Here is a 23755-nt window from a genome sequence, read left to right as displayed (position 1 = left end):
CACAGTGGGGAGATGATGACCCGAGTGACCTAAGAGTCTGTCGTCTAACCCACGTGCCCCAAGCCACCCAGCTGCCACAGGGCCACAATGTTCTTGCAGAAATGGTGACGGGGGGAATGGGATTGGGGAGTAATGGGTTCGAGACTTACACAAACAGAAGCACACATGGCTGTAGCAGGACAGGAATCTTCTGGAGACCCCAAGAAATATTAACATTGGTGACATCAGTATAAAAGTGCCAAACCTGCTGGCTTAAAACAAAATTTGTTTAGATTTATTTGTTTTTGAGAGAGAGACAGACAGAGGTGTGAGTGGGGGAGGGGCAGAGAGAGAGAGGGAGACACCGAATCCGAAACAGGCTCCAGGCTGAGCTGTCAGCACACTCAGCCGCCTGAGCCACCCAGGCACCCCAAACCTGCCTGCTTTTATTTTATTTTATTTTTTTTAATGTTTTTTTTTTTTATTTCCGAGAGAGAGAGAGAGAGACAGCGTGAGCAGGGGAGGGTCAGAGAGAGGAAGACACAGAATCTGAAGCACCTCCAGGCTCTGAGCTGTCAGCATAGAGCCTGATGTGGGCTTGAACCCACAAACTGTGAGATCGTGACCCGAGTCGAAGTTGGACGCTCAACCGACTGGGCCACCCGGGAACCCCAAACCTGCCTGCTTTTAAATAAAAAATTAAAAAGGCCTCTCCCAGCTAAAATCTGGGGGCGGGGGCGTCGTCTAAATTTACTATGCTCCTGGACTTACGCCAAGGTACTGTACAGAAGTGTGAAATCCGTATGGAAGTTCAACGTCGTTTTTCTTGCTCAGGGATTTTGAAGAAATTGGGTAGTTCCAGGATGAGCTCTTTCTCAGGCCCTCCTAAGGCATCCGCTAGGTACTGACTACATGATTTCGAAGCATTTCAGACGTTTCCTTAAATTCCGTACACTCCACAATGCTGCTGTTTTGTATGGGTCACAGCGCAGCGCCCCATAATTCCGTGGTATTTGTCACAATTATTTAAGGAACCATGTGTGTATTGGTGAAAACCTTATGACCTTTTCCTCTTAGTTTAAATAAACTCCGGGGTAAGGGGAAACAAGACTAGTAACAAAACCACAAGGAGAACACAAAGTTTCAGACCAGGACGGGGGGGGGGGGGGGGCAGGCTCGTCTGGAGGCGCGGGACCCGCAGTCACACGGGCCTGCGCCCAGGCGGGCCCACGCGGGGTGTTCTTACTGCCCCGTCTCCAAGTCCCCAGGGGCTGCTGAGCGAGGGGCCCTGCGCTTCCGCTGGGGTCCCCTCTGGCCGCCCTCCGGGGCGGGCTCGGCCGCAACCCTCTCTGTGAAGCGCGGTTCTACGGAGCCGCACGGCACGTGGCCCGAGGCCGCGCGCGGTCAGTGGTGCCCCGGCCCCGGCGCCCTCCGGCCACGCGTTCGCAGCCCGCCCCGCTCCCGGCCGAGTGTGGGTCCGCCCCGCGCCCCGCTCGCTGGACTGTTCCCGCAACAATGAACCCGCGGCCTGCGGGAGGGGAGGCGCTGCCGCCCGCCCGCGGCGCCGCACCAGCCCCCCAAAGCCCGCCCCCCAACACAGACAACTGTCGTGTCCCCCTAAGGGAGACCACCCGCCCTCAGGGTCTGCGCGGGTCGCCCGGGACGACAGGTGTACCCGAAGCCGAGCGCGGGAGCAGAGGGCGGGGGCCCGTCCCGGGGGCAGCGCCCGCGCCCACCGGGCACCGCACACAAAGGGGCGCGCGCAGGGTGCCTGGCGGCCGGGGCCCACATGCCGCGGGTCGCGCCCAGAGCGGCCGCGCCTCCCCCCGCGGTGGTTCGGCCCGCCCTCCCCGCGGCACAGCGGCGGATGGTTCTGCCCGCCCCGTCCGGCTCCACACACAGCGCCCCGCCCGGCAGCCTGCGGAGGGGGCGTGGCGCGCTCGGCCACGCCCCTAGATGCATAGTCATGAGGCGGCCCTCGGCGCCCGCGCGGCGGGGCGGGCCACTCCTCGCTCGCCGGCGCGCCCTGCTGGAGGCGGGGCCCGGCGCGGGCGCGAGGCGGGGGCGGGGCCGGCCATCGCCCGCCCCCGTCTCGCTCCCCGCCCCCGGCGCGCAGGCCCCGCCCCGCGCCGCCGCCGCGCAGGGGCGGGGCGGGGCCCGGGTGCGGCAGGCCCCGCCCCCTCTCTGAATATTGATGCGGCGCGCGTCGGCGTCGCCCTCCTCCCATTGAGCGAGGCTGTGTCGCGTGGCCCAGCGTCGGCGTGACGGTTGGACGCGGGCGCGGCACTGCGGGTCCCGATTGCTGCAGCCGCTTGTCAGTGTGATGAAGATTGGCACCCAGGTAAGCTGTCACTCAACCGCTCCGCCGCCGCCGCCGCTCCGCCGCCCCGTCCCTATCAATCACGCCGGCCCGCAGGCGCCGCGGCCGCCGCCCCGCCGCCGCCGCCCGGGTCTCCGCGGGCCGCCGCCGCCCGGGAGGGCCGCGCCGGACCCGCCGCCCGGGGCAGGGGGCGGGGAGGGGGCGCGGGTGGGGGAGGGGAGCCGAGGCCGCGGGGAGGGGCGCTGTCCGCCGGGCCGGCGCGGGGGCGCGCCCCGCTTGTTTTTCGGTGTGGGTTTAGGGACGCGGAAATTTCTGGAAGGCGCCGCCGCTGCCGCGCGGGGCCCGCTGAGAGGCGCGCGCTCCTAACCGTCCCTCTCGGAGCGCGGCGCGCGCCCCTGCGCGGGCGGGGGCGCGCGGGGGGCGGGGCCGGGCGGGGGGCGCGCGGGGGCGGGGCTGGCGGCGGGGGGCCCGCGGACGCGGGGGGGGGGGCCGGAGAGCGGCCGGGGCGCGCGCGCGCGGGGCCGGGCTGGGGGCGCGCGCCCCGCGCTCGGTGCCGCGGCCACCGGGGTGCTGGGCGGGGCTGGCGGCGGGGGCGGGCGCCTGCAGCGAGCGGCGCCGGGGTCCCCTGGAGTCCCCTGGAGGCGGGCCTCGGGGGGCAGCCGGGGCGGACTCCCTCTTGCCCCAGGGCAGGGTGCCCCAGTCTCGGGGTTGGTTGAGGGCAGACGTGTCGCGGGTAGGGGTCGGCCCGGGGAAGTGGGTGGCTGGAGGTGCGCGGCCCGGGGTGGCCGCTCGCTGGCACTCACATTCCTTCAGGAAGAGATCGTGAGTCAGTGCAGAAGAATTAGGAAAAGTTGAGTCTGCCTTGTTTCATCGCCCAGGCTGTTCACGGGCCGCGTGCTGTCGCGTCTGAGCCGGCTCCGCGCGCCTGGGGCGGGGGCACAGGCTGGGGGGCGGCCTGTGCCCCCGCGCACGTGCGTCTGTGCCGTGGGTCGCAGGCTCGCAGCACCGGGATGCGGCTGGAGTGGACGAGGGGAACGTAGTTACTTGCATTGTAAGGGTTCGCTTTCTGTAGAAGTGACTGGTTTGTTTTTTCCTTTAGGAAGTGAGTGCTTTCCACTTTGGGGTGAATAAAACCCTGTTTTAGTTGGGCGTGAGTTTATGATTTTTTTCTGACGTATTCTGAACAAGGAAATATTTATATAATACATCCTATTTAGCGAATTACATAATGCTTTGTATGGTACATTCTAAATATTCTCAGGGAGAACTGAGGCGAAAGGGAAGCGTTTGCCGGTGCTTACCAGGGATGCATTCACATGTAGTTGTGGGCGTATTGATTTGGAGGGTGGCCGAGGGACTCAGGTCTGCGTTTCATGTCTTTGGTTTCCTGGGGTGGGGAGCCCTGGGCGGATCGTCTAGGCAGAGTGTTTGATTGAATCCACCAGTGCTTGCGGAAGGAGGATGCTTCCCGCTTCTGAGGTTTAAAAGTGGAAATTGGAACTCATGAAGTGTGTGGGTGGAACCTGACTTGGAAGATTAACATTCAGTGCCTAAGTATTTAAGGCAGGGTCAGCCGGCTGCGGGGTTAGGGGTTAAGGATAGGAATGCAAACAACCTCGTGTTGGATTGTTGTCTGCTGGTCTTCACATATTTACATTTGTGTGTCAGCGGATTGCAGCTTTCTCCGAAAGTAGCAAAGTAAGACCTCTGCATGTGAATAGTAACATTGTAGCCATGACTTTCACTTTTGTTGCAAATTGTGTAGTATTTGAAACTATTGAGAAAAGACCCTGAAGCCACCGGAGCAATGGGTGGGGGGAGGGGGAAGCCTGTGCACCCGGGGGGCCTTTCCTGGGCTTCCCCCGGGCTCCTCCTAGAGAAAACAGCACCGAGAACGGAGCCCTCATATCTTGTTGAAATAGTTATCAAAATGCTGAACCAAACTGATGCTCGGGTTTCCGACGTGCCCTTTGGCAGCTCACTTTCTACAGGTTGAGCAGCGGCATTGGCGACTTTTGGAGGAGCCTCAGAATTCTGTAGCGATTCTAGTGCTTGGTGAGAATATGTGTAGTTTCTGTGGGTGGAAAAGACTCGGGGGGTGCTAAAACCCCAGGCTTTCATGTGTCTCTTCACGACTGAGTGGGTGCTAGATTTCAGCCAGCAGGAACTGCAGATGCAGATGTGATGCGTTTTCTCATTCGGGTTCCCAGGTCAAGGTCAGAACCGGTGCGCCAGAAGTCAGTTTCCCCTAGACCCTCCTGTTAGCAGGAATACGTATGTGCCCTTGGTTTCCTTCCTGAAGTGGCCATGCTGGTGGCAAAGGGGGAGAGGAAATAAAGCGGTGCGGGGAGGGCACGCCGAGCTTAGCCGCCTGGGGTCATCACACAGGGCCAGGGAGCTGCCGCGTGCGGGGACCCTCTTCCGCGGGTTGTGATGGTTCGCGGCTGTGACAGGTCACTCTCTTGTCTTGGACGGTGGAAGTACCGGGTAGGGAAAGTTCAGTCTGGAAATTGTTAGCCTCCACATTTAAGGGCCTGGTCATCTGGCGGAAAGGCCTGGCTGCAAGCCGGTCAAACGAGGCTCCCCCTGCCTTAGCAACCGCCGCCCTTGTGGTGTGTCCGCCCCGCCACTTCAGTTACTGTTGCTGGAAAGTTCGCACAGAAGGCTGTGTGGTATCGCAGCAGACGTGCTGTCTGACAGGGTAGTTGGAACCCAGTGGTTTGGAAGCGCTGTGGTTCTTCGGGCGGTGGGGGCAGGGGTGAGGGCAGGGGTGAGGGGGCGAACAGCTTCCTAATTCCGAGCCCAATTCTCTAGGGAGAAGGTGCGACAGTGTTTTCAAAAATCTTAAACAACCGACCTCCCAGGTTGCAAGACTGGAGAATTTGTGGGCACAATTTTGGATTCATTTTATCGTCGTGAGTCTTCCTGTAAATGATGGGACACAGCCGGCCAGACGGTCGGCCACCAGGTCCTGCCTTGTCTCCCTGCTCGGTCGGGTGCTCCGCGCGGATTGCTGGTGCACCTGGGAGGGGTGCTGGGGGGGGGGGGGATGTGCTCGGGGTGGTTCCCAGCAGGCAAGTGTCATTCTGTGCCGGCTCTAGCCGGGTGGAGCCCCCTGTGTGCAGGTGAGCACTTTAATTGTTTGCCTTCGGTGGCTGACACTTAGAATGATTAGCTGTATTTGTCAGGTCCCCGAGGCGGTAGGGAGCCGGCTGACCTCAAGCCCGGGGCTTTAGGGTTGCACAGGAGTAGGAAGAGAGGAATCTGGGGGGATCCCAGGGACCACCGGTGCTAGGCTTTGGGGCTCACAGAAGTACAGTCTGAACTCTCCACACAAGTCTGGGCCTTCCCCAGGTCACTTAGACTGTCACTCCCCAGTGTCCTCTGGGTTTGCACGCTGTTGATTGCAAGTGCCCTCCCCGCAGCTTGGGGCCCAGCGCTACCGCCTCGTGCTCTTCCGGTTTCCCAGGGTGCCCGGGAGAGCGACTGAGCCCTTGCCCTCCCCCCACCCCCAGGCGCTGCCCCCACCCCGACTGCAGTGAGGCTGGGTCCCTCACCGGGGACCCTGGGTTGGCAGGTAACTGTGATGCAGATTCCAGCCAGAACAGTCTGGTCAGAGTTTTGCAAAAACAATTGCATTAATGAGATCTTGGTAAGTTTTCAGTATACCTTGTTTTATGTTGTCTGAGATATTTTATTGAGGTTTGTATTGTTTTGCATTAAAAAACTTAGGAATTGAGCTTTGCTTTTTTAAAAAAAATTTAAATGTTTATTTTTGAGAGAAAGGGAGAGACAGTGCAGGTGGGAGAGGGGCAGAGAGAGGGAGACACAGAAAGGCTCCAGGCTCCAAGCTATCAGCGCAGAGCCCAACGTGGGGCTCGAACCCACCAACCATGAGATCATGACCTGAGCGGAAGTCAGACGCTTAACCGACTGAGCCACCAGCTTTGTGTTCTTTTAAATTGTGTGTTTATGGGTACTTCCCCTCCCCCGCCGCCAAGGATGTACTTTAGCAGAATTTATTGCAGCATAAGCGTGAACCCTTCTGTGACACCGCGGGGCTGGTGGCACTCGGGGCGGACACTTCTGTGCAGCGGAGGCTGCCCTGTGCCCTGTAGGGTGTTAGCAGCGTTCCTGGCCTCTGCGCACCAGCTGCCGCCGGGACGCCCACTCCTGGTCGTGACAACCAGAAATGTCTGCATATTGCTAAATGCCCCCTAGCATTTAGTGACAAAGTCACCTCTGGCCGAGGACTGATCTAAAATGGCATTTCCCAAAATGTATTTTGTGGAACCTGAGTTTAATGGGATATGCGTCCATTTTTATATGTTAATCAGTTATTTTGTGTTTGATTCTTAGTCAGCATTAGTATGTACGTTTCTACCTGTACAACCCACAGGTTTCTCATTTAAATTACTTACCTAAGGTCTCCACACAATTTTGTGAGTCTGGTTTTTCTCTTTGAAGTTTATTTTGATAGAGCAGAGGAGGGGCAAAGAGCAAGGGAGAGAGAGAGAATCCCAAGTAGGCTCCACGCTGCCAGCACTTAGAACCTGACTCAGGGCTCAGACTCATGACCCATGAGATCATGACCTGATTTAAAATCAAGAGACAGACGCTTAACTGACAGAGCCATCTAGGCGCCCCCAATTCTGTTTTTTTTTTTTTTTCGTTTGATTAGTTTTTCCTGTACAACTTTATGGCCATAGCTGCTGCTGCAGAGCCTTCTGAGCATTTGGGTTTTGATATTTCCTCTGTTTCCTCCATCTGCCTCTGGTGCAGCAAGGCCAGTGCTAGCCAGGTGGCGGGGTGATTCCCTGGGGACCCTTCCTGCAGTGCTCCGTCCCGGAGCAGACGGTGCCCTGGGAAGAAAGATTATCCACATGAAAGGGTCCTTGCCTTGAACAGTTGAGGTTCTTTTTTTTCCCATAAAACACTATTTATAAAAAACTTTTTTTTTTTTAACATTCATTGTTGAGAGACAGAGTGTGAATGGGGGCGGGGGAGATACAGAATCCGAAGGGGCTCCAGGCTCCGAGCTGTCAGCACAGAGCCACACGTGGGGCTTGAACTCAGAACTGCGAGATCATGCATGACCTGAGCCAAAGTTGGAAGCTTAACTGACTGAGCCACCCAGGTGCCCCCGAGAATTTACTATCTGATTTTATTTGAATATCACACTTGAAGAGGTATCTCCCTAAATCTTGTTTGAAAAATAAAGTCATCTCTTTGATAGACATTTTCCTCAGAACAAGGTACTGACTGCCTCTGGGGGCAGGGGCTGGGGGGCCTGTGAGCCAGCGTGGAAGACTGGACACGCACAGGTGAGTGACTGAGCCGCTGGCACTGAAGACCCGCACACAAAATGAAGAGGCCTTGAATCGGAGTGACACAGGGTTAGTTTCCTGAAAGAGATCTTGATCTCTTTGAGAGTAGAATTTTGACAATTTTCTTGGATTCCTTGAGAGCTTTCTGAGCTTTATTAATCAACAGGTTTAGTCTGAAAAGGGATCCTCAGTGAAATGTTTTTGGGAAATAGTAGTAACCAGAAAAATGAGCCGAAGAGAGGGAGTTTGCGAATGGAATGTCGCTGGCTTTGTGACCGTCCCTCCCGGAGACAACAAAGCTGAGCTCCCCCTAGAATGTCTTGGAGTTTGGAGCGCTCTCTCTCTCTCTCTCTCTCTCTCTCTCTCTCTCTCGGTGGTGCAGCGGCTTCTGGGAACAGCGGGCGCAGTTGTCCTCAGGGAGAGTGGACCCTGTGGGAAGTGTGGGAGCCGGGGGGCGGGGGGGGGTGAGGCTCCTCCAACAGGCTTGTTTGCAGATTAACGAAAACTGCAAAAACGCTTGACGTCCCCCAAACCGAGCTAGCAGCTTTACGATGGGTTGAAAAGAGTACGGTTTGATGCTTGAAGTATCACGTGTCTCTTCGGACAGCTGTGCCCTGGGCCAGGGCTGGCGGGCGACAGGCCGGTGGCCGAGCCCCTCTGGGCCCTGCTTGCTCGCCCCAGGGCCCGCGCCTACATTCGGAGGGTCATACCGGAAGAAAGGAGACTGTGATAGAGGCCGGTGTGGCCTGAAAAGCCGAAAGATGCCCTCTGGCCCCTGGCGGGACCAGTCCGAGCCCCGCTCAGCTCTCGCGGGGGCGGCTCAGCGAGCTGGAAGCCGGCCCGCGCCGCTCGCGGGAGGTGGGGGAAGGGAGCGGGGGGCGCGGTCCCCTCGGTGGGCGGCGCCCCACCCCGGCTGCTCTGTGACGTCGGGCTGTGAAAACCCGCCTTTGGAAATAGCTCCTCAGCCGCAATTAGAATCGCGGAGGCCGCCGCGTGACCCGGGCTGGAAGCTAAATCTAGAAGTCTGCGCTCCGTCCACTTCCGGTTGCTTCTCTGCTCGCTTGTTTCTCTCATTGGCCTCGGACGCTGGGAGGCCTGGCGGCGCCGAAGAAGTCAGGACGCGGTCGATTCCCTCTCCTGCCGGCCGCCGCCTTGCCCGGAGCGTGCAGACCCCTGGCCCCACGCCCCCAGGGGAGCACGAAGGTTCCCGGGTGGGGCGGGGCTCCCGCCATGGCCCCCGGCTCAGGAGCACCGGGCGAGGGGCCCGTGGCGATGGGGGGGCCCAGGAGCACCGGGCGAGGGGCCCGTGGCGATGGGGGGGCCCAGGAGCACCGGGCGAGGGGCCCGTGGCGATGGGGGGGGCTCAGGAGCACTGGGCGAGGGGCCCGAGGCGATGCGGGGGGCTCAGGAGCACTGGGTGAGGGGCGTGGCAATGGGGGGCCTCAGCCAGGACTCCTGTTTTCGTCCTAGAGTCTCCCCCCCCACTTGTTTGTTTCAAATCTCTTTCAGCATTTTTCTAAAAGGAATAAAAAAGGGACTAAATGAACTTTTTGTAAAGAGACCGTTGTTTTCCTGGACCCTTTGAGCGTCTGCCTGAGGGCCACTTGCCCTGTTGTTTATTTCAAGCGAGTTTCGGTTTCAGTTGTCTGCAGCCCAGGACTCCACGTTCGCTGCACCTATTTTAAGCTTTCAAAATCTCTTTCCTTGTGTCTGTTATTTTTCCTGTTTTAAAAACTTATTCTATGTGAATTGTTCTCCAAGTGGATAATTCAGCTGATAGGATTTGCATGGAGTGGAAATCGTATATGGAACATCCCCGGTATCTCAGCCTTCAGAGCCTGAAAGAATGTTTTTCTAATGTGATTTTTTTTTCATGCAGTAAATAATACTGAAACCTATGATTATAATGCAAATAACATTTACATATTTTCCCTTTTTATGTTCTCGGCAAGGTGTCATTAAAATTATCTGAAATATGTCTAGACTAGTCAGAATAATCAGATGTTCAAAAATAGTTATTGAACCATGCTTTGCTATGTGCGTTGTGGTTCCTCATTGAAAAGGGGGGCATTGGGGCGCCTGGGGTCTCAGTCAGTTAAGCTGACTTCGGCTCAGGTCATGATCTCACGGTTTGTGGGATCGAGCCCCGCGTCGGTCTCTGTGCTGACAGCTGGCTCAGAGCCTGGAGCCTGTTTTGGATTCTGTGTCTCCCTCTCTCTCTGACCCTCCCCTGCTCACACTCTCTTTCTCTCTCTCAGAAATAAAACATTAAAAAATTTACCAAAAAAACATGGGCATCATAGTAGTAATGAGTATGTAGGGCACTAAATGTGTGTGAGTGTGAATAATGTGTAAGACAGGTTACGTGGCGTTAGTTGGGCATGAAGCATTTACAGCTAAGAGAAACCCACTCATGGTAAAGTTTAACCTTTTAAAGGCCCTGGAATTCATTTTAAGTGGTTAAAAAAATACTGTGAAAAGATCCTGGATGTGTTTGCCTTCCCAGGCCATTGTTTCTGCACGACCAGCACTGAGCCTTGAAGGACAAAAAGTCACAGTCCCTGCCGGTTAGGAGGGCACATTCGAGTGTGGAAGTACAGTGAGCATGAGCTTAACGTCATTGGTGGAATGAGGACTGTTACAGACACGGAGGGTGCGGGCGTTGGTGTTGGTTTCAGGAAGGGTGAGAGGGAGCAGAGGATTGGATGCAGGTTCTGGAATGTTCCCCAAGGGCCGGAGTGAGACAAACGAAGAACTTAATTGTTTCAACGGAAGGGTGTTCAGAGGAAAGAGGGGCGTCTGGTGGGCTCAGTTGGTGGAACATGTGATTCTTGATCTTGGGGATGGAAGTTTGAGCCCCACGTTGGGTGTACAGATTTCTTAAAAATAGAAACATTTAAAAAAGAAGAGGATACCGAGGAGGCTTACTTGGTGCATAGAAAACCAAACAACTAATGTGAGGTGGCATGAAAAAGCCCAGACATGTCCGTAACTCCAGTTAATGTAAGTGGGTTCAACTCTCGCAGGTGATAATCACTCCAGATTTAGGAGAAAAGTGAAAATCTAGGTAAATACTATAAGTGAGGTATATAAGTGAGGGCGCTTGGGTGGCTCCGGACGACTTCAGCTCAGGTTATGATTTCACGGTTTGTGGGTTCGAGCCCTGCGTCGGGCTCTCTGCTGACAGCTCAGAGCCCAGAGCCTGCTTTGGATTCTGTGTCTCCCTCTCTCTCTGACCCTCCCCTGCTCATGCTGTCTCTCTCAGAAATAAAAACATTTAACAAAATGAAAAAGAGAGGGAGAAAGAATCCCAAGCAGGCTCCATACCAGCAGTGCAGAGCCCAACATGGGGCTCGAACCCATGAACCATTGAGATCATGACCTCAGCCGAAATTCAGAGTCAGACACTTAACGGACTGAACCATCCAGATGCTCCAAGAGAGAGCATCTTAAGCAAGATCCGTGCTCCGGGCAGAGCCCAACACGGGGCTCAGTCCCTCAACCCTGGAATCATGACCTGAGCTGAAATCAAGAGTCAGACATTCAACCCACTGAGCCACCCAGGTGCTCAAGTCCGATAGGCCAGATTCTCATCGTAGCCTTTGGGTTAAAGAGGAGATGAGAAGCTCTTTTCAGACTCTGCAAGTGAATGGCAGAGGGCTACATGCCGCAATCATCGAATCCGGCAAAACAGTTCTCGGGAGAAAGAAAATGCATGACCTGAATGTGTTCGGAACAAGAGAAGTAAGTGAATTCAGTTTTCAACTCAAGAAACCAGGAAAATAAGTCAAAGAAAATAGAGGCAAATCCATTTTTGCTTTTTGCAAATCTGATTAAAAAGAAATGAGAGCACAATACTTACCAAAGGGATATAACTGCACATAAGGTCTATAAGAATACACCATGTACAGTTTGGTGGCAGTAAGTTTGAAGAGCTGTGGATGGCATATGAAGAAGGTTCAAGTGGCCAGAATTGACCTTGGAGGTAGAAAACCTGTGCAGACCAGCAACTTTAGATGGAATTCAGAAGGTAGTCAAAGATTTATCTGTTTAAAAAGGCACTAGGAGCCATTGTGTGAGATCAAAATTTGTGTTTAAATTGTAGCAGCCATTCAGGAAGCAAAAATTTGTATGTCCTTGTGTTAACATGGTCAAAGCTTTCAGGGTAAATAAAAGATACACAAATATGAAATTAAAGCTATTGTGTAAATATCCTATAATCCCAAATTTGAATTGTAGATACTAGTATTAATTTGTTTTGAAAAAATATTTTTTGAAGATTGTTTTATTTTTTATGTTTTATTTATTTCTGAGAGAGAGAGAGAGAGACAGCGTGAGCAGGGGAGACTCAGAGAGAGAGAGAGAGAAGTACAGAATCTGAAGCAGGCTCCAGGCTCTGAGCCACGAACCGTGAGATAATGACCTGAGCCGAAGTCGGATGCTTTACCGACTGACCCACCCAGGCGCCCTCTTTCTTTCTTTTTTTTTTTATGTTTATTTTTGAGGGAGAGGGAGAGCACATGCACATGCCCAGGCAGGGGAGAGGCAGAGAGAGAGGGAGTAGAGAGAATCTGAAGCTGTCAGCTCAGAGCCTCATGTGGGGCTCGAATCCATGAACTGTGAGATCATGGACCTGAGCCAAGGTGGACGCTTGAACGACTGAGCCCCCCGGGCGCCCCTGAAAACTTTTTAATGAGAAAACATTTCCTGTGTCCCCTGCAAAGGTCTTAGAAGCCGTGACCACCCGTAGCACCTGGACTGTGGCCTCTACTTACCCTTTCTCTCTAGGAATCAGAGCCCCTTGAAGGAATGGTAAAGTCAGAGTTTGGTGCCAAAAATGTGTTCATTTTTAGATCTTGTTAGACGAGCCTGGAGCAGCTCGTTTTACTCGAAAGCAAGAAGCTATCGAGGGACCATAGGGTGTACGAAGGGCTCAGGAGGTTGCTAAAGGGGCTCGCGTTGGCCGAAGATGGGGTCGTTTGGAACATCAAAAAGTAGATACATTTATATAAAACTGTACGAATTCTGTCAGTGTTCAAACCACCCAGATCGAGACGGTGACTCACTGTAAACAGCCTCACCACTCACTGTTGAGAACCCTGGGGACCCACACATCATTCTGGAAATTGGCAACCCGAGGGAAAGAAGCCAGCCTTAAGAAGCCCCCTCACTAGGGCCACGGCGTGGCGAGGGGCTTGGGAAGAGTGGCCGCGGTAGAAAGTTCCGGAGGCACCGCTGGAGGCCAGGGAATGGAGACTCGAGGAGGGCCCTTCACCCCCCCTTCCGTGAGGCGATCGTTTCTGTAAACTTGTTGGGGAAACGCTAGATGATTCTCCTCCAAAGTGAAATTCTGGAAAATGAGCTTCACGGTTGCAGCCGGAGTCTGTGTCACCAGCATCCTAACCCTCATGCGCGGATGAGCGGTGCCCAGAACCCTTCACAGGCCATCACTGTACACTTGTGACATCGTATATTTCCTGTACGTGTGCATGAAGCGTGACATAGGAGTTCTGTCCTTTTTAGTAATTTGCGTTGTGGGTTTTTGGAGAGGCCAGACTCCAACCCCGGGCTGTGTGCGCCACACACACCGACCTCAGGAAAGTCTGTGGCCTCCGAGGGCCCTGTTACAAAAGGTCTACACGAGCATTCTGGTTACTGCTGGTGTGAACCTGACCACCCAGCTGTGGGGGTAAAACAACCGTTTTGTTACGCTCGTGGCTGCTGGGTCAGGAGTTTGGAATGGGCACGCTGTCCCTGGCCTGCAGTGTTGGGACGGCTCAGGCAGGTGGTGGCTTGATGGCTGAGGGCTGGGGTCTTGGGGAGGAGTTTTCTCAAAGCATTTCCGCTGCCTTCTCGGGATCCATGTGTGTCCCAAAGGTTAGCCTTGATTCGAGAGCAGGGCACGCAAACCACGTGTCAGTGGGAGAAATCTGTGCATTTGGGGATGTGTTTTTTTTTTTAATTTATTTTTTTCTGATTTAAGAGATTTTTTTTTTTTTACAAATAGTTTATTGTCAAGTTGGTCTCCATATAACACCCAGTGCTCATGCCCACAAGTGCCCCCCTCCATGCCCATCACCCCCCTTCCCCTCCCCCCACCCCCATCAGCCCTCAGTGTGTTCTCAGCATTCAGGAGTCTCTCATGGTTTGCCTCCCCCTCCTCCCCAACTGTTTCCCACCTTCTTCTCCCCCATGGTCCTCGTTAAGTTCCTCCTAATCCTCCTATACGTGCAAACATATGGTATCTGTCCTTCTCTGCCTGACTTATTTCGCTCAGCATAACACCCTCAAGGTCCATCCATGTTGCTACACATGGCCAGATGTCATTCTTTCTCATTGCCATGTAGTATTCCATGGTATAGATAAACCACATCTTCTTGATCCATTCTTCGGTTGATGGACCATCAGGCTCTTTCCATGATTTGACTATTGTTGAAAGTGCTGCTGTGAACTGGGGATGTGTTTTAAAAGTGGCTCACACAGCAGCACCTGGGGGGCTCAGTTGGTTAGGCGTCCAACTTCGGCTTAGGTCAGATCTCACGGCTCGTGGGTTCGAGCCCCGCGTCGGGCTCTGTGCTGACAGCTCGGAGCCTGGAGCTGCTTTGGATTCTGTGTCTCCCTCTCTCTCTGCCCCTCCCCTGTTTGCGCTCTGTCTCTGTCTCTCAAAAATAAATAAAGATTAAAAAGAAAAAGTACCTCACATAAGTCTCGACACAGAATAGACTCCAGGTGACATTTCTCTGCTCAGTTTCCCTCATGTGCCTTTTGTACAAAATGAAGAGCCAGCTTCCGGGAACGAGTTCTCCACGCGGGCGCGCACCGGCACGGGCCACACACACGAGACTGTGACACAGAGCCTTGAGTCACTGTTCTCCCAAAGGTGTGCACAGTTATCCTTCGAGTGCTTCTGCCGTAACCAGCTCGGCCGTCAAGGGCCCACGTGCCTGGGGCCGGACTGGAGAGGGCACGCTGGCCTGTCGCTGTGCCTGGAGGGTCCCCACTTCACCAGCACTTGCAGGTGTTAAGCGAGTTCAGAGATTTTTGTGAAAGCATCAAAACTATAAAGCTTCATGCCTTTTGGGTGGTTTTTCTTCAGGCCCCGGCAAGTCTAATGTCTTAGTTCTTCTGTTCTGTTCGTTTGTTCTTGTGCCAGAGCCTGCTTTTTGTTGTTGCCGTGGTGAGTGGGGTGTTTTGAAAGCTGGTATGAAACCTTTTAAGGGTGATGTGCCTGTTCATTGACTTTAATCTGCATGTGCATTAGAATAGGTGTCTTGAGGGGCTGCTGGGGGGCTCAGTCAGTTAAGCGTCCGACTTCAGCTCAGGCCATGATCTCACAGTTCATGGGTTTGAGCCCCGCGTCGGGCTCTGTGCTGACAGCTCAGAGCCTGGAGCTGCTTCGGATTCTGTGTCTCCCTCTCTCTCTGACCCTCTCCTGCTCACACTGTCTCTCTCAGAAATAAATAAAACATTAAAATACAAAAAAGAATAGGTCTCCTGAGTTTCTCTGAAGCAACAAGACCCCTGTCGGGATTGCAGCTGCGTGGCTTACAGACAATACGTGTTCCGGGAGCAGCCAGCAGACTGTCCGTGAAGCACGAGAAGGAAGGGCAGGCCTGGCACGGTCGGCAGCTACCAGGCCCGTCTGCCCACGCCGGGCGCCTTTCCCACGCAGCAGCCCGCCGGAAAGAATAAGGACAATGCAATACTTTGAATAGCGAGAAAAAGCATGAGCTACTAGGAATAAATCTCACCAGGAGCCCCGAAGGCCTCCGCAGAGACCCTCAAACGTGGTGAGGGACATGGGAGGGCGCCCCGTGCCCTTGGATGGGGTGACCTGGTGCTACAGACACGTCTCTTCTCCCTGGATCAACCCGTAAACACCCTTTGGATGCTGTTAGCCAGCTGTTTCTTGACAGCAGGGACCCGTTTTTTTTTTTTGTTTTGTTTTGTTTTTTGCCGCTCCGTCCCCAGCACTTGGAGCGGAGCCTGGCACCACGAAGAGCTTCAGTAAATACTTGTGCACTGGATGCGTGGCCCCGGGAACTGCACACACGGGTGCCCTGCCTTGCCACCGGACGGACTGCTGGGCGCTCCACCCAGGCTGCTCTGGGATGCAGCCCTCCTGCTCATGATTGACGGGTGACTGTAATTGACTTCACCGTCCCCTGGGGATGACATGAGGCTCTATTTCCAGTTTTTATTAAGGTGGCTAAAACATTATCATCTAGCTCTCCTTGCCATAAGGTTTCAATGCCCTTTGAAATGAGGCTTTTTAGCATAGAAAAGATTACTAGAGGTTATTTTACTTTATTTTTTTAAGTGTCTATTTATTTATTTTGGAAGAGAGAAAGCATGAGCAGGGGAGGGGCAGAGAGAGGGAGAGGAGAATCCCAAGCGGGCTCTACTGTCAGCACAGACCTGCACGCGGGGCTCAAACTCACAAACCGCGAGATCATGACCTGAGCCGAAGTTGGATGCTTCAGCAACCGAGCCCTTAAATTCTCTTACACATTCTGAACCATGGTTCTCATTCTTTTTTTTTTTTTTTAAAAGCTTATTTATTTGAGAGAGAAAGGGAATGCAGGGAAAGGGCAGAGAGAGAGAGAGAGAGAGAGAGAAAGATTCTTAAGCAGGCTCCACACCCAATGTGGAGCACAGTGCAAGGCTCAGTCCCACGAACCCTGAGATCATGACCTGAGCTGAAGTTAAGCGACGCTCAACCGACTGAACCTCCCAGACACCAACTAGATTTAGTTGTCATTTTAGGCACGTGGAATGTCTGACCAAAGAAATAAAACTTTCTCAAGTAGATCTAGTAATTTAAAATTACCTGTCTGGTGAATGTCACGATCTTTCCAAACTTGGCTGCAGGAAGTGAGCTTTGCAGGGTAAGGAACTTGGGTTTGCTCTGTATTCATAGTACCTGAAAGAGTGCCCAGCAATCCATATGCTTGCATAGATCAAGAATATTCTCGGGGCACCTGGGGGGCTCAGTTGGTTGAGAGTCCAACTTCGGCTCAGGTCATGATCTTGCAGTTCGGGGGTTCAAGCCCTGGCATTGGGCTCTGTGCTGACAGCTTGGAGCCTGGAGCTGCTTCAGGTTCTGTGTCTCCCTCTCTGCCCCTTCCCCACATGTGCTCTGTCTCTTTGTGTCTCTTCTCAAAAACAGACATTAAAAAAATTAAAGAATGCTTATAATCTCTGTAGATTTCTCTTTTATACCTTTTCATTAAAGTAAAAAAAATTGTCTAAAATCAGAAGCTTAATTATACATTTTAAACTGGAGTCGAGGCTAATATGTAAGATTAATTTGCCAAATTTTCTTTTTAAAATTTTTTAACATTTTTTCATTTTTGAGAGAGACAGAGCAGGAGCGTGGGAGGGGCACAGAGAGAGGGAGACACAGAATCCGAAGCAGCTCCAGGCTCTGAGCTGTCAGCACAGAGTCCGACGCGGGGCTCGAACCCACGTACTGTGAGATCATGACCTGAGCTGAAGTCAGACACCGACTGAGCCACCCATGTGCTCCTTGCCAAAATTTCTTAAATACAACAAACATCTTAAAGGTCATATACGTAGTTTATTCTGAGACTTAACATAAAAATACTCAAATGTGAATCTTCCACAGGACTCAGCCACTTCCCCTGCACTGAGTTCGCCCAGCTGGGCAAGGGCTCTCCTGTGGGACCCACGTCGGCCCGAGGGTTGTGATGGGGCTGCTGGGGACAGCACCCCCCCGCCCCCCCAAACGCAGTGCTGTAATTTCCGGTCTCTGCAGACCTCCCAGCCGGCAGGACCCTTCCCAGACCCGTCCACAGGGCACTTCACCACTCGCTGGGGTTCAGCTCATCGGTTTATACGTGTCCCTTTCTGAGAAACTAAACTTCTCATCAGCCTGGACGGGAACACGTAGAAACATGAAAATGCCTCTGGGTTTGGGTCACGCTTGGTCTTGTGCAGCACGCACACCATGTCGACAATTGTGCTCCGTGCTTTGTGGCCAGCTGTCCAGCGGTCAGGTTTCTCTGCACCAGTCGCCCAGCTCGGGAGGCTCAGGACGCCTTCCGAGCTCCGGTTTCACTTCATCTTTGCCAGCAGTCTCGTGCTGTTGTTTTAAATTTAATAATTGCTAGATGAAAAAGGATTGTTAGTTGAGGGGTTGTATTTCTTTAATCACTAATGAGTTGTAATGTTTCCCTACATGAAAATCCGCGCATTGTGTTTTCTTCAGTTGTCTTAGTCTGGCCAGAACTCTCGAGAGGGCACCGAAGCGACAGCTTCAGTACGTGATGGGTCCTTTCTTACAGGGTGAAACTTGCAGAAATAAACCAGGCGAAGCTGTTCCAGCCCCTCAGCCCCACGGGATTGGACGCACATTGGGCTGGCCGTTCTTCAGCTTGGATTTTAGAGCTCCGTGCGTTAGGAGGTTAAGGCAGTGTTGTTCACTTTTGAACATCATAGGAACTTATTTTCTGTGTAATGGAGGGAAGAGAGGGATTCACTGTTTCTAAATCTCCGCTTAGCCTGGGTTTGTACATAATGTTCAGCAGAAACCGTTCCTGATAATGGGCCTGCTGACTGTCCATCCTGGGGCTGGGTGCTTTAGTCAGTTCCCGGGAGGTGACAGCTTTCACTGGCACTCAGATGCCGTGCTGGGACTGGGGGGCCGGCGACTGAGAGGGCGTGCACCCCGCAGACCGGCTCCCGAGCCCGCCGCGTCGTGCAGGGGACCCTGTGGGGCCTGCTGTTGGCCTGCCTGCTTGTGGGCACCGGTCAGCCTTGCTGCCTGGCAGGGGCGGGGCACCTTGCTGGGGGGTGGGGCCTGGAACGGGGCTCCCAAAATCATGAGCAGCACATTGGCACAAGGCTCCCGCCGCGTCTCCGCAGCCCCTTTCAACCTCTTGAGCAAATGGCGCCACCTGCTGGCACCTCCCTCCGGCTCTGTGATGTCCTGCCCTGTAGGTGCCCTGGTGCCCTGGCTACTCTGCCCCACCCCTATTTTTACTCAGCAGTGTGTCAGTCATACAGAGTTAGCCTTTTCAAACAATTCCTTGCATAGGGGCGTCCATGGGGCTCAGTCGGTCTCACCGTTCGTGGGTTCGGGCCCCACGTCAGGTTCCTGGATGACAGTATGGAACCTGCTTGGGACTCTCTCTCTCTCTCTCTCTCTCTCTCTCTCTCTCTCCCTCTCCCTCTCCCTCTCCCTCTCCCTCTCCCTCTCCTCTCTCCCTCTCTCCTCAAAATAAATAAATTTAGAAAAATTCCTTGCATAGTATCCTTTTGTAGAGAGAGCACGTTTTCAAAGCTTTTGCACAAATTTCCAATTTTCCCCTTAGAATAGTTGTACTAATTACATCAGACATTGTAGTTTTAACAAGTTTTGTTTTTTTATAGTCTATTTATTTTTGAGACAGAGAGAGACAGAGCACGAGTGGGGGAGGGTCAGAGAGAGAGACACACACAGAATCCAAAACAGGCTCCAGGCTCCGAGCTGTCAGCACAAAGCCCGACGTGGGGCTCGAACCCACAAACCGTGAGATCATGGCCTGAGCCGAAGTCCGACACTTAACCAACTGAGCCACCCAGGTGCTCCTTAACAAGTTTTGATAGAAGGACTGCAAATCCATATATTTTTAAAATAAAATTCTGACTGTTTCCCAGTATTTATTGTGGACATTTTTTCTTTTTCTTTTTTCTTTTTTAATGATTTTATTTATTTTTGAGAGAGAGATAGAGCGAGTGCAGAAGGGGCGGGGGGGGGGGGAGACCCAGAATCTGAAGCAGGCTCCAGGCTCTGAGTTGTCAGCACAGAGCCTGACGCAGGACTCGAACCCACGAACTGAGCTAAAGTTGGACACTTAATGGACTGAGTCCCCCAGGTGCCCCTATTTTGAAACCAAAGGATTGAACGAGTAGAAGGGAGACCCCCCCCCCACCTGGATTTGTCAGTTGTTGACCCCGGCCACAGTGTGTAGCTGCATGGGTGCGCCTGTGGACCATTTAAAGTTGTGGGTGTTGTGACCACACCCCTAGACATCGCCGCCCTGCTCCTCCAAACAGAGGTGCTTCTCGTGAAGGAGCAGCACTGCCGTGTGGGTAACAACCCTCAGTCTCCAGCGTCAGCTCCTGTCCCCTCCGTGTGCCCCGCCCCGCCGCCCCTGCCTCACCTCTCACGGCTTTTGTCATGTGCCCATTTGGTTGTTGCTGCTTCAGTCTCTTTGAACCCAGACCAGCCCCCATCTTCTTTAGAATCCCACAAGTGTTAGACTTAACAACAATTTTTTTCATGTTTATTTGTTTTTGAGAAGAGCGAGAGACACAGTGTGAGTGGGGGAGGGAGGGAGAGGGAGACACAGAATCCGAAGCAGCTCCAGGCCCCGAGCTGTCAGCACAGAGCCTGATGCAGGGCTCAAACGCAGGAACCGTAAGATGATGACCTGAGTTGAAGTCGGATGGCTAACGGACTGAGCCACCCAGGCGCCCTACAAGTGTTACACTTTTAAAAACTTCTTGCTTTGAATCTCAGTCTTACAGAAGTTGCAAAAACGTCCCATGTACCTTTCCCAGTGTTCACATTTTACCAAACTTATGCTCACTCACTCTCTCCATCTCTCTCTCTCGTTGTGTGTACATGTGCATATACACACGTATGTGTGCACATAGGCTCGAGAGAGTATGTTGTTAAGTGTGACACCCTTCTTAGGCTGAAGACATCAGTGTGCATTTCAAAGCAAGGGCGCGGTCCTCGTTAACCACAGCACAGTTACCCGAGTCCGGAGAGTAACTGATAAGATACTTGTAGCTACTCTGTATGTAAATTTTGCCAGTTGTCTCACCAGTGAGCTTTATGGGAGAAAGAAAAGAGCAGTTTTGGGACCCAGGCCCCAGTTCAGGAGCACACACACACCTGTCGCTTCACTTTCTGGAGGAGTCCATCGGCTTCTTTCATGTTCATGCTCTGGAAGCTTCCTGGCCACTCTGTGGATTGCCCCTAGGTTCCAGTTTGTGGGAGCACAGCCCCAGGATCGGGCAGGGCCCCTCTGAAGTTTTACGTGTCCTTTCCGGGAGGGCGGTGATGTTCACTCGTCCCGTTACTGGTCACGTGAATGTGAATGTTCACCGCCTGGTTACACAGTTTTCTGCCCGGTCTCTTCATCGGGAAGCTACTGTTTGCCCTTGTGATGAGTAGTAGCTGAGGGCAGGTGTTCTGCAAGCGGGTGCGTTTCTTCTTCCTGCACCGAGTACTGGCGCTCAGGCTGAGTCCTGCCTGAGGCTCGCGTGCCTGGTGCCGGGGGTGACAGAACTGCCTCCGCCCCTACTTCCCCTGCTGTAATTTACAGCTTTCCCTTCCCCCACGTATTCGTTCATTTCTGGACGTGTAGCACTATGGACTCGCAGCCTCTTTTTCTTGTTTTTACGTTTTTATTTTGATCACGAGGTGCTCATCACAAGTGCACTCTTAATCCCCATCACTGAATTCACCCACCCCATCTCCTCTGATGACCATCAGTTTGTTTTCTTCCCTTTCTTTTTTTTATGTTTATTTTTTTTTCAAAATTTTTTAATGTTTTTTATTTATTTCTAGGAGAGAGAGAGAGAGACAGCGTGAGCAGGGGAGGGTCAGAGAGAGAGGGAGTCACAGACTCTGAAACAGGCTCCAGGCTCCGAGCTGGCAGTCAGCACAGAGCCCGACGCGGGGCTCGAACCCACGAACCGCGAGATCATGACCTAAGCGAAAGTCGGACGCTTAACCGACTAAGCCACCCAGGCGCCCCTGTTTCTTTATTTTTGAGAGGGAGAGAAAGAGACAGAGCCTGGGCAGAGGAGAGGCAGAGAGGGAGGGAGACACAGAATCCGAAGCAGGTCCAGGCCCCGAGCTGTCAGCACAGAGCCCGACGCGGGGCTTGAACTCATGAACCCTGAGATCATGGCCTGAGCCGAAGTCGGATGCTTAACACACTGAGCCACCAGCACCGCGAGTTTATTTTGTGCGTGTGGCATAAGAAAGTTTCATTCTTCTGCATGTGGCTGTCGGTTCCTCCCAGAACTGCTTGTTGAAGTGACTGTCTTTTTCCCTTTGGATATTCTTTCCTTCTTCGTTGAAGATTCATTTACCACATGACTGTAGATTTATTTTTGGAATCTGTTCTGTTCCGGTGATCCGGGTGTCTGTTCACGTGCCAGGAGCGTACGGCCTTGATGCTGATGGCTTTGTAATACATCCTGAAGTCCGGGATTGTGATGCCTCCTGCTTTGGATTGCTCTTTCAGAATCGCTTTGGCTCTTCTGGGTCTTCTGTGGCTCCCTACACATTCTAGGATGGTTTGTTCTAGCTCGGTGAAGAATGCCAGTGGTGTTCTGACAGGGATTATATTGAATGTATAGACGGCTTGGGGCTATGTCGCCATTTTAACAATGCTTGTTCTTGCAGCGCGTGAGCACAGAAGGTCTTCTCAATTCTTGTGTCCTCTCCAATTCTGTCACAAGCTTCCTATCGTCTCCAGAGCACGGGCCTTTCTCCTCTTTGGTTGGGTCTGTTTCCAAGGATCTCAGTGGGCTCACCGATTGCTGTCCGACTCCAAGTACCGTCATACCCCGCTGCCCACGCTGTCCCCCGTTTGGGTGCTGAGCGCTTCTGCACGCTGCTTTGGCTCCTCCTGACGTGTCCCCGTAAGTTTTGAGCACACGTTCCAGGTCATCTTGTGCCTTCCCTGCCCCAGCCCTGGAGTCAGATCAGCCACGGCTCTCCAGAGCCCCGATCCTGTGTTCGGCGGAACGGTATTTATCTCCCCGGGTCTGGATACTAAGCGCTCCTTGCTCCCGGGCATCGCCGCTTCTCCACCCTCTCTGGGGACGGGGCCGAAGCATGTGCACACGCGTGTGGGTGAGGTCTGCGTGCGTTGAGCATGGGAACTCCCACCGACAGCCCCACTTCCGTTCCAGCGGGGCGGGGTTCACCCGGGCCGTTCCCTGTCCGTTTTCTGCCCCTTCTCTGTCACTGACAGGCCTGCACCTGTTCCCCACGTGCTCACGTGTCTTCTCAGACTAGAACGCCCTTCCCGGCCTCACACAACACCTGTGGTTTGTCGAACCCAAGGAAGCGGACCTTTTAGGTCTGAAAGTCACTGGATTGTCGCAGGAAGCTCTCGGTGGCTGTTCTTGCCAAGAGTGTGTGTCCATCAGGTGTGTTTGTGGCTTTGTGCCTGAGTGAAGGTTGGCTCCCTCCTGGCACAGCGAGGAAGAGCGCTTCTGAGTCGGAGGCAGGGGGGCGGGTGCTGCTGGGCGGAAGCAGGGCGGCCCTGTGTCCTCGCCGCCGTTGGACGTCACGTGTATTCTGGAGTGGTGGGCCAGCGCAGGGGACGCGGGGCCCCTTCCCGTGCCCGAGTCCCTGTGGGCAGCGCACCGAGGGCCGTGCGGTCACCTGCACGCACAGCGGAGCTCGCCCAGGAGAGGACCCCCAGCCAGAGCTGGAGCCCACGCGAGCCCTGCCCCCTCTGGTTGGAATATGGCACAACCACACAGAGCCAGTGCCTGTCCTGACGCCGATGAACGAACATGTGCAGACTTTTCCCACCCGGCGTTCCTCACCGCACGCCCGTGTGGGGCTGCACCCTGCGGGGCAAGCGCGGCGTGGACCGCGTCCTGGCACAGGCGCGTCGGGGGCGTTGACGGGGACAGCCCACGGCAGCACTCGCTGCCCGCCTGGCCTGGCGGCCGACGCATCTGCAGAGAGGACAGTTGTGTCTCTTTCAGGTTAGCTGTCCTTCCATCCAGGTTCCTGAACTACCTCGTCTTCCATCTTGAGTAGCACCCACCGCCCAGATGGCTGGGGACGCGGAGGGGAGCCTCCAGCCCCGCGGGGCAGCTCTGAGATGGGCCCCTGGGCCCCCGGGCCCCGCCTGTGTCGGTCCCGACACCTGCCGGGCGAGTCTTCTGGTCTCGGTGGGCTCGGCTGGGAGGTGGCGCTTGCACCCCCTCGCCGTGTTTGTGTGGGGTTAAATGAAACCCCAAACAGAGGCCCTGGCATGGATACCGTCCCCCTATGTCTCCGCGGCTGGGGAGGGGAAGCCGTGTCATCAGGGACTCGCTCTCAGATCTGCCTGTTCCGCCGATGCTCACCGAGGGAGGG

General features: G+C 54.1%; 1 protein-coding gene across 4 annotated transcripts in view; it reads left to right on the top strand.

The window, feature by feature from the left end:
* The first annotated feature begins 2235 nt into the window (after positions 1–2235).
* The window catches only part of PKNOX1 (PBX/knotted 1 homeobox 1), a 63830-nt gene continuing 42310 nt past the window's right edge, over positions 2236–23755 (top strand). For 3 of the 4 annotated variants that reach the window (XM_039245420.1, XM_039245417.1, XM_039245415.1), the window contains exon 1: positions 2236–2320. Coding sequence is in view for 1 of the 4 variants with exons in the window: in XM_039245418.1 (XP_039101349.1) it covers positions 2303–2320 (18 nt within the window). In the remaining 3 variants the exon portion in view is untranslated. The remainder of the gene's footprint in view (positions 2321–23755) is intronic. The other variant, XM_039245418.1, reaches the window with a different exon arrangement.

The sequence above is a fragment of the Hyaena hyaena genome, unplaced genomic scaffold (genome assembly GCF_003009895.1).
Source record: "Hyaena hyaena isolate Hyena2069 unplaced genomic scaffold, ASM300989v1 scaffold_254, whole genome shotgun sequence".
Taxonomy (NCBI): Eukaryota; Metazoa; Chordata; class Mammalia; order Carnivora; family Hyaenidae; genus Hyaena; species Hyaena hyaena.
The sequence above is the reverse complement of the archived record's forward strand: the minus strand, read 5'-3'. Positions and strand labels throughout refer to the sequence as shown.